Raw genomic sequence first — 9,267 nt, 5'->3', positions numbered from 1 at the left:
CCAGCATTTGTTATTTTCTGTCTTATTGAACTTTGCTACTAGTGCTGGGGCAAGATGGTATCTCGTTGTTTTGATTTGCATCTCTCTAATAGCTAATGATTGTGAGCATTTCTTTATATGTTTGTTGGCCGCTTGAATATCCTCCTTGGTGAAGTGTCTATTCATGTCTTCTGCCCATTTTTTAATTCACCCAGACATTCTTACAACACATACATATATTTCAGCTTCTTAACTTTGCAAATTTGCTTCTACTTCTGGACTCTTTCTATGGAAAAATGCCCTTGTGCCCAAACATATACAACTTTGTGGACAGTTATAGGGACTTCTCAGGCTCTGGAGGGGTCTTGGGCCCCACGTTGTTAGCTTTTGTTGAGTGGGCTTCCAGCTCGTGGCAACACCATGTAATCAGAAATAAAAAAATTCAGTGCCACTGAGTTTTGACTCACAGCAACCCCCATTGGGTTTCCAAGGCTGTACATCTTTAGAGAAGCAGACTGCCTCATTTTTCTTCTGTGGAGTGTCTGGTGGGTTTGAACCACCAACCTTTTAGTTAGCAGTCAAATGCCTTAACCCCTTGTATAGCAGAATAAAACACTGCCAGGTCCTGAGCCATCTCCATGATCAGTTGCCATTGTGATCCATACGGTTTTTCTATGGCTGAGTTTTGGAAGTAGGTTGCTACGTCTTTTTCTAGTCCATCTAGTCTGGAAGTACTGCTGAAACCTGAGTAGCATCATAGCATCATGTAAACATCTACTGACAGATGAGAGGTGGCCGCATATGAGGTGCCTTGGCTGGGAATAGAGCCCTAGTCTCCCATATGGAAGGCGAGAAATATGCCACTGAGCCACCACTGTCCTTGGACCCCATAATAGGTACCCTTGATGCTGTATTAAATGCTAGTGCTAAGGTTGAACCCTTCCTTCCAACTTCCCTTCTTTGTACATAAATTCCCTCATTAAAGGAAGTTAGGTCTTTCAGGGTAGGGAGCCCTTTGGGAGTTGTTAAGCCTGGGTGTTAGGTGGTTCTGTATCTATGCTGTGTGCTCACTAGCCACTACCATGTTATTGGTTATGCACAGATGTCCTGCCACCCGGAGCTGAACCAGTATATCCAGGACACGCTGCACTGTGTCAAGCCACTCCTGGAGAAGGTGAGGGCATCAGTCCCCCTAGCCTGCTCAGTCCCAATCTCACTGACTGACTCCACCATGGGATAGTGCTGGGACCATGTAGGCTCCCCATGGCTCTAACACCTAGATGCCTAATCCCAAATCTAGAGCCCACTTCTACCCAGGGACAAGCCTCTGGGCATGTGGACCATGTCCGGGTGACCTGGGCCTAGGAGCTTGGGTTAGTGGGGCTGGCTCTTAAGATAGTGACTACCCTGGAGGGTTCTGGGTTCTCTCAACTTCTGTTTCTCACCCCCTGACTTCCTTAAGTTTTGTCTGAGCTCAGCTCCCTCTGGGTTCCTTTCTCCTATCTTGTCCTGGTCCCTGAGACTTCCTGGAACCCCCACGGGGTCCAGCTATCCTCTGTCTCAGCCTAGAGGGTGAGCAGGGCAATGCATGGCATTCCCATCCTTCCTTAGGCATGGGCGGGAGGGAGATTGAGTGGGGGTAGAGGTTCTGGAGTAGCCGATACCTATTCTTACAGAATGATGTGGAAAAAGTGGTGGTGGTGATTTTGGATAAAGAGCACCGCCCAGTGGAGAAATTCGTCTTTGAAATCACCCAGCCTCCCTTGCTGTCCATCAGGTGAGCTGCCTGTCCCTCCCTTGCTTCTGCTAGCTGGTGTGAAGTGCCCAGGAGCGCCCCCACCTCCCACAGGGAAGCTCCTAACTCTCTTGGTCAAAAACTTGGGAGGAGATATGGCAAGATGTGCTGATCTAACAAGTCTTCAAACTATCAGAGGCCAAGACATGGCCTAGCTGCCTGATAGTCTCTGTGGACAATACATGGGTTACATATAGACTCTCCTTTTTCATACCTGTCATAGTACTGGTGACTGGCTAGTCCCTGCCTCATTTTATAGATGCAGAAACCAAAGTCCAGAGAGATAACATGAGCTGTCCAGGGCCACCCAAGTCAGTGTCAGAGCCAGGACATAGACCCAGTTTTATGGCCTTCCAGTAGAGCATCCAGTCCATATAGACAACTAGAAGTTGACTCTGGGCAGGTCTGGCACCAACCTGTCCCCACTTGCTGTGCAGCCTTGGGCAAGCCCTTCCCCTTCCTGGCATGGTGTCCCGGGGGTGTGAAGAGGCTTGTATCGTGCCCTGCTTGTCAGGCCTGACTGCGCTTTGTTTTTTTCCCCATTTGCCATTGAATCAACTGCTGCTCGACAATCCACATATGTCAGAGTAGAAGTGTATTTCATAGGGTTTACAGTGGCTGATTTTTTGGCAGTAAATTGTTAGGCCTTTCTTCTATGGCGCCTCTGGAAGAACTTGAACGTCCTGCCTTTTAGCTGTTTGCACCATCCAGGGACTCCATTAAAACCACCTGAATCCCCACCACCCAAATTCTGACTGAATTAGTCTGGGGTGGGGCTGGGCATTGGTTTTAAACTTCTTAGGTGATTCTAACTGTTCAGACTCAATGGGTAGCCAGGCCCTTAGAAGCCAACACTCAGAACCACTGGAGGGACTCTGGCCCCCCAGGCCTGCTTGCAGGGAGACCCTTCCCTCTTGTTTCCAGCTCAGACTCCCTACTGTCTCACGTGGAGCAGCTGCTCCGAGCCTTCATCCTGAAGATTAGTGTGTGTGATGCTGTCCTGGACCACAACCCCCCAGGTATACTTGTTCCCTCACCTCTACCGTGGATGTTTCCGTAGTTCCCTGGGGTTGGTCTGTGTCCCCAGGTTCCTGTTTGGCTGCACTGAGCCTTATCTCTTCCTTCCTGCCCTTCAGAGCCTCTCTGAAAACCCACCACCTCCAGGAAGCTTCCCTGATTGACTCTACCTGGCTTTAGTTTCCCCCTGTGCATTTCCTTAGCATTTGGTTTGCACTCTGCTCTGTGGGGCTGGGGCCCAAGCCTGGGCTGCTGGGTCAGCCAGGTAGGTGAAAAGAGGCTATGCCCAGTGCCTGGCATGGGGCAGCCTGGCCTTGACCAATCTCTTGCCTCTCCAGGCTGTACCTTCACAGTCCTGGTGCACACAAGAGAAGCGGCCACTCGCAACATGGAGAAGATCCAGGTCATCAAGGTGAGATGAGACTGGGCTGGGGGCGTGGAGTGCAGCTGAGAGCCTCTGAAAACAGTGCCACGGTCCCAGTGGCAGAGGTGTTGCCAGTACTTATAGCTGGGCCTCTCTGCATGTTAATTATGTGGCCACACACTTGTCACTACCCCATCTCTGAGCGCACAGATGGGAGGGTCTGCATCACCTGCTGGGCTGCCCTCTCTCCCTGGCTCTTCTGTAGCTGGGTTTCTCAATGAGGGGGCCCTTCCTTGCCAGCTGGTGTCAGAATTGGTGCGTGGGTCTTGTGAAATCACACAAGTTCCCACCGGACCTGCAGACCTGGCTGCTCTGGAAAAGCCTAGCAGTCTGCATTGTTAGCAGCTCCCTTATGATTCTGCAGTTCCAGGAACTCTTAGGGCTCCAGCCCTGTGAGGGTTGCAAAGTGAGGACAGGCTGGGGTCTAGCCCCCTTCCACCCTCTCACCTCAGTCCCCCTCCTCAGGACTTCCCTTGGATCCTGGCAGATGAGCAGGATGTCCACATGCATGACCCTCGGCTGATACCCCTGAAGACCATGACGTCGGACATTTTAAAGGTGGGTTTAGGGAGGCTGGCATAGGGGACCAGGTAACCTGTAGTCAGGGAGGGCTTGGGAGGTGGGCTGCAGCTTTGCTGGAGGGCCTGTAGATCAAGGCTTGGGGGAGATGACTCTCTCTTAACCCCCAGCCATGGCTATGCCAGTCCTATGCTTGGTAGAGACCTGCCTGCCAGGGGCTTGAGGGCCCTCTGAAGTAGGTGTCCTGGCTGTCACCCTGATCATGGCCATTTGCTCCTGTTCATCAGATGCAGCTGTATGTGGAAGAGCGAGCTCATAAAAGCAGCTGAGGGTGTGCCTGCCCCTACACTGATGCCACACCTGTTGGACTTGGGGCCCCCAGCCTAGGGCAGCACTGCAGGCCCCCCAAATCCAAGTGCTCTTATTGCCCTTCTGCATGGACTGCCACCCTCCAACTCAGGGCTGTACAGGTCTGGTTGCTTTCATGGACTCCAGGAGGGCAGTGAAGCCTGCTGGGACTTTGAATTTTCAGCCTCCTGGGACTCAGCTGGCCAATACTGTGCGTGAGCTGTTTCAATAAAGGGGCCGTCACTCACCGGAGTAGGAGGGACAGGTGCAGCCAAATTAACCTGGGAGAGGGGCTGCTTCTCTACCAAAGTGCCAGGGCCCTCCTGCCCCCCTATTAATTCAACCCCAGGCTGGTTTTACTGTAAACGTTTACTGTGACAAAATATTGAAAGTACACAACAGTTAAGTTACCACAAACTAGAAGGTCTTCTCAAGGTTGGAACTGGGCAGCAACTCCTGGGACTGGGACCTCACTGCCCATTATAGGCTCAGCTCTTGCCTGGAGGGGATGTCTGGCCCTCAGCTGGCCTGACAGAGGTCAGATGACGGAAAGGACAGGGCAAGCGGGCAGCCTTCTGATCTGCCTCATCTTCAGGACAAATTGTTGGTGAGCCTGGGCTCTGGGTCGTCTTATGGCTGATGATGATGCTGCTATTGGTGACACGGGGCCCATACCAGCCTGCCCAAAACTGGGTGTCCATGCCTCCATGCTGGAAGAGGATGTGGCGGACACCTGGAGGGTAGTCTGAGAATGTGTAAGAGACCTGGGGAGGAGAGAGGCTGTGACCACTGGGAAAGGGGCGGAGGGCCAGAGGGTGACCACTGAACTGGAGGGAGGGAGGAGCTGGGTCCTGGGGGAGGAGTGGGTAGGGGCAGGCAGGCGAGGCCTCACCTCTGTCCACTTGGCATCATTCCACTGGTGAATGATCACTGGTGGTGGCTCAAAGGAGGCCAAGACGATGTAGTCGGCGGAGGCCAGCTGTACCCGGAGGTGATAGGCACAGCCACAGTCAGCTCTGGCCGCGAACCTGGGGGAGGGCAGGGGGAGGGCTGGTCCTGGGGGAGGGGCTAGCAGTAGGCCCTCAAATCTAAGCCCAGGGTTGTATCACTGCGCTTGGCTGGGGCCTCCTGCCCACGGGGCCCAGCCCACTTTGGGCTCCCTCTGCCCCACTGTGTCCTGGGATAGGGGTGGGGGAAAGTGGTCTATCTATGTTGGGCCTCAGTTATCCCACTTGAGAAAAAAGCAACTCTTAGGTGTTCTAATGAAGATGTAAGGAGCCTGGTAGCACAGTGTTAAGTACCTGACTGCTATCCAGAAGGTCAGTGGTTCTAACCCACCAGCTACTCTGTGGAATAGAGATGTGATAGTCTGCTTCTGTAAAGACTTACAGCCTTGGAAATCCTATAGGGCAGTACTGCTGTGTTCCATAGTATCGTTATGAGTCAGAACTGACACTACAGCAATGGGTTTGCTTTTTGGATTTTAGTGAAGATATCACCCCCAGAGAGTAAAAGGTCCTGTACAGAGATAAGGGCCTGACTGTCTGGATTATGTCACCTTACATTATAATGGAACAGGCTGTATACTTAGTGGGAGATTAAAGGGGTTGGCCTGTGTGATTGGGGTGGGCACAGAGCTCCACCTCTGCTTAGCCCTGCCCTCCTTGTAGCTCTACTTACCCCCTCAGACCCCACCCCTCCACCCTCTGAGCAGTAGCCCTGGGGCATGGCTGAAACTGGGATCCTGACATCTGCTGTGGGCCAAGCTAGAGCCTTGCGAGCTCTGTGCACACAGTAGGCACCTGGTGGAGTTGGAGGGTGAATAATGAAAAGACGGTGGGGAAGTGGGAGGGAAGAAGGCATGTGAGTGTCTGCAAGGTTCCAGGAAGGGCTGGGGTCTTGGGTATCTCTGTTGCTGCAGGGCTCATTGGTGATAACTCATCTGTAGGCTTCCGTCTTCCCAGCTACAAACCAGGTTAATGTGTGGTGGGGAGGCCAAGAGGTGCTGCAAGTGCTGGGTCTCACAAAGTAGGCAGGATTGGATCTGCCTGGTTCCAAGGGCAGCCCTTGCCCCAGGACACAGCCTGGCACAGAGTGGGTACTCTGGTTTTCTCACCCACTGAATGTGGCATGAAGAGAAAGAAGGAAGGATATAGAGTATAGGAACATGATGGGCTTTACTCACCAGTCCTTGACCACAATTTCGGGCCGGAATGTATCCAGCAGCTCCTCCCAGTAGCCCTCGGCCTTGAGGTCCACCAGCTGGGACTTGAGGCACATGCTGGGGACAGAGGGAAAGGCTTGCAGCCCCAGCCGTGCTCCACACAGCCCTGCCCAGGCCCTGGCAGCCCCTGTGGATCCAGGGAGATGGTCTGTGGGCTAGCCTTGGGTCAGCTACCCTTGGCCCTGGCAGTCCCGTCCACACACAGTGGTGTCCCCTGACCACTGCAGGACAAGCACCAGTGGTGCCAATTCCTGTTCCTTCCCTGGCACAGGCCTGTGAGAAAAACATGCAGGAAGTCTCACTTGTGCATGGGCGGCATCTGATCCCACCCTACATGGGCAGGATGCAGGTCTCATGTCAGCTTCCTGCATTTGGCCTGGGACACCAAAGGAGACTTTGTGGTGCCCTCTGTGAACTCATGTTCCTAGATTAGGCGCAACATCAATTTACCTTAACTGCCTAATGGGATCCTGGCCCCCTGAAATTGATCTCATCCCCCCTGCCTCTTTACTTGGCTTCTGCATTTACTCCTCCAGGAAGCAGTAGACCCTGAGCTGATGTTAGAACCAGTTCCAACAGTCTGTCTTACCCATAGGATGTGACAAAGTACTTCTTGACTTTGGGGTCAGGAAAGTTTGTCCCATGGTCTCCAGGGAGGCTCTCTACCCTCCAGTGGTCGCCATCATTGGAATCAATTTTCCAGGATGCCATATCCTCTAGGAAAAACAAGCTGAGGTGAGATTCCCTGTGTCAACTTAAAAGTCTAGCCTCTCCATCAGGCCCCAGAAAGGTGGGTGGGTGAGCATTAGGATGACTCCTGAAAGGCAGGGCTTGGTCCTGCTCAAAGATCTCTGGGGCTGTGGATATCAAGGGGTTAACCAGTTTGCACCTTTGCAGAGGCCCTTGCAGCCCAGGTCAGCACCCCACCGTCCTGCCCACCTTGGTGCACTCCTCCTCCATAGAAACAGTGCCACCTGTCCTTACCATATCCTCTGTAAGACCTTCTCCCTCCCATTTGGCCCCCAAGTGGCTTTACATGAAGCTGGTGACAATATTTCCAGGAATTCTAAAACAAACCTTGTTTCTCTCCTGTGCTGCTCTGAGAAATAGCCAAGTTTCAGTTCTCAAAAAATTAAACTGTGCAGGGCCTGTAATGAGTCTTAATTTGTTCTTGATGGTAGGTGTGACCTGCCCTGTGTCTAGGAGGGAGGATCCCTTGGTTAACTCAGATCTGAGGAGTCTGAGAGGCATGATGGGTTTGCTGTGGATGGTGGGAACCTACTCTGCCAACAGGACTTAGTCCCCTTTGCCCAGGGTGAGTGAGAATGGGAGGATAGGCAGCCTCTGGGCTGGAGATGTGCCATGACCCCTGCGTTTGTGGAAAGATCGCTCGGCAGGTTCAGAGTGGCAAAGCTATCCTTCCAGGCCTCCCCCTTCAGAGTGAACTTAGAGGACTGTAGGAGACAACAGGGTTCTCTGCTGCTGCTATCCATAACAACCTAAAATTACTCCCCTGGTGCCTCCACTAGGAGCCCACACTTCTTCCCCTGGTACTCAGTGGGGGTTTCCCAGGTGAGAAAGAAATCAAGTAACTAGGCTGGCCCTGGGTGTGGGCCCAGGGCCAGTGCAAGGCCAGGCTGCAGAGTGGCTTTGTAGGGCAGTGGGAGCTGAGCTGAGCAGGGCTACATGGCTGGGCAGCTTCTAAGTGGAATCCAGGGCAGGCAGAGAGATTGAATGTCTTGGGTATTGTCAGTGGGTCCTTTAATAGAGACCGTGAGGCCTGTATCAGGCAGGCCCAGCCTCAGAGCTGGGCAGTCCTGGGTCCTCTGGACACTCATTTCAGGGTGTCAAGCTTCCCATCTATAAAATGGAGCCAACCCTACTTGTTCAGCCAACTCCCAGGCTCCTCATGAGGATAAAGAGTGAAGAAAGAGTGAAAATAGGTAAGAAAGCGATTCCAAATGCACAAACCATGCCTGAACCCATTGCTGCTGCAGCCCCAACAAGAAACAGTGTCCGGTAGAGTAGGTGCTGAATGAGCAAGAGGAAACCACCCTGGCCAACAGGAGGGCATTACACCCAAGCAAGATAGGGGCACCCTCAAACTGTGATGATCACAGTCACCTCACGAGGTCCTCATTTTTTTTTTTTTTAATCTGTATAATGGGGAGAACTGGAAGGTAATTACATTGTAGAATGCTGGGGGATGCAAACAGTTACTGCACTCAGTTGCCAACCAAGATGTTGGGGTTTTAAGCTCACCCAGAAGTGCCTCGAAAGGAAGGCCTCATGATCTACTTCTGAAAAACCAGCCACCAAACACCCCAGTGAATACAGTTCTAGTCTGGCACATGTGGTGCTGCCAGGAGTCACAATCGACTCCAAGGCAGTTGGTTCTAATTAACATCTGTAAGAGCCTCAGACTAGGGCCTGGCACAGAGGAAGCCCTCAGACATTAGGCAGCTTGGACTGAACTAAAAGGGAAATGTGGATCTGCATGGTGTTCATTCAGCAACATTTCTCAAACACCTACTGTGTGAAGGCACTATTGCAGATGCCAGGCACAGAGTGGCAAACAAGATGCATTAATCCCTGTCCTCCCATTCTCACTCACCCTGGGCAAAGGGGACTGAGTCCTATTGGCAGAGTAGGTTCCCACCACCCACAGCAAACCCATCAGGTCCCTGAAACTTCACATTTGTGGCAGAGGAAAAAATGTAGAACAGATAATTAATTACAGGTTGTTAAAGCATTCTAAGGAACTAAGAGTGATATGACAGGGTGAGAGCACTCTTTTTAGATGAGGGAGGATCAAGGTATGTCTCTGAATTGAGACCTGAAGGAGAAGGAACCAGCCAAGGAGGGTGCTGGGGGTTATGTGTCTGGGAGAACAGTCCGGGTGATGTGGGAACAGGAGGAGCAAAGACGTTAAGGTTCAGGAAAGGAAGAGAACCAGGCTTG

General features: G+C 52.3%; 2 protein-coding genes across 2 annotated transcripts in view; one reads left to right on the top strand and one right to left on the bottom strand.

The window, feature by feature from the left end:
- MAD2L2 (mitotic arrest deficient 2 like 2) overlaps nucleotides 1-4,063 on the top strand; it is a 7,693-nt gene extending 3,630 nt beyond the window's left edge. The window contains exons 3-8 of the mRNA XM_007942632.2: nucleotides 1,082-1,153; nucleotides 1,656-1,756; nucleotides 2,699-2,793; nucleotides 3,130-3,203; nucleotides 3,681-3,773; nucleotides 4,022-4,063. Of these exons, the coding sequence (XP_007940823.1) occupies nucleotides 1,082-1,153; nucleotides 1,656-1,756; nucleotides 2,699-2,793; nucleotides 3,130-3,203; nucleotides 3,681-3,773; nucleotides 4,022-4,063 (477 nt within the window). The remainder of the gene's footprint in view (nucleotides 1-1,081; nucleotides 1,154-1,655; nucleotides 1,757-2,698; nucleotides 2,794-3,129; nucleotides 3,204-3,680; nucleotides 3,774-4,021) is intronic.
- A 538-nt stretch (nucleotides 4,064-4,601) lies between these two features.
- Nucleotides 4,602-9,267, bottom strand: part of LOC103198493 (F-box only protein 6) — a 5,040-nt gene continuing 374 nt past the window's right edge. The window contains 5 exon segments of the mRNA XM_007942665.2: nucleotides 4,602-4,663; nucleotides 4,666-4,846; nucleotides 4,975-5,110; nucleotides 6,268-6,363; nucleotides 6,896-7,022. Coding sequence (XP_007940856.2) covers nucleotides 4,602-4,663; nucleotides 4,666-4,846; nucleotides 4,975-5,110; nucleotides 6,268-6,363; nucleotides 6,896-7,022 — 602 coding nt within the window.

This window comes from Orycteropus afer, unplaced genomic scaffold (assembly GCF_000298275.1).
Source record: "Orycteropus afer afer isolate SDZICR_OR568_19922 unplaced genomic scaffold, OryAfe1.0 scaffold00094, whole genome shotgun sequence".
NCBI lineage: Eukaryota > Metazoa > Chordata > Mammalia > Tubulidentata > Orycteropodidae > Orycteropus > Orycteropus afer.
Note: the sequence above shows the minus strand (reverse complement) of the source record. Positions and strands in the feature narration are given on the sequence as shown.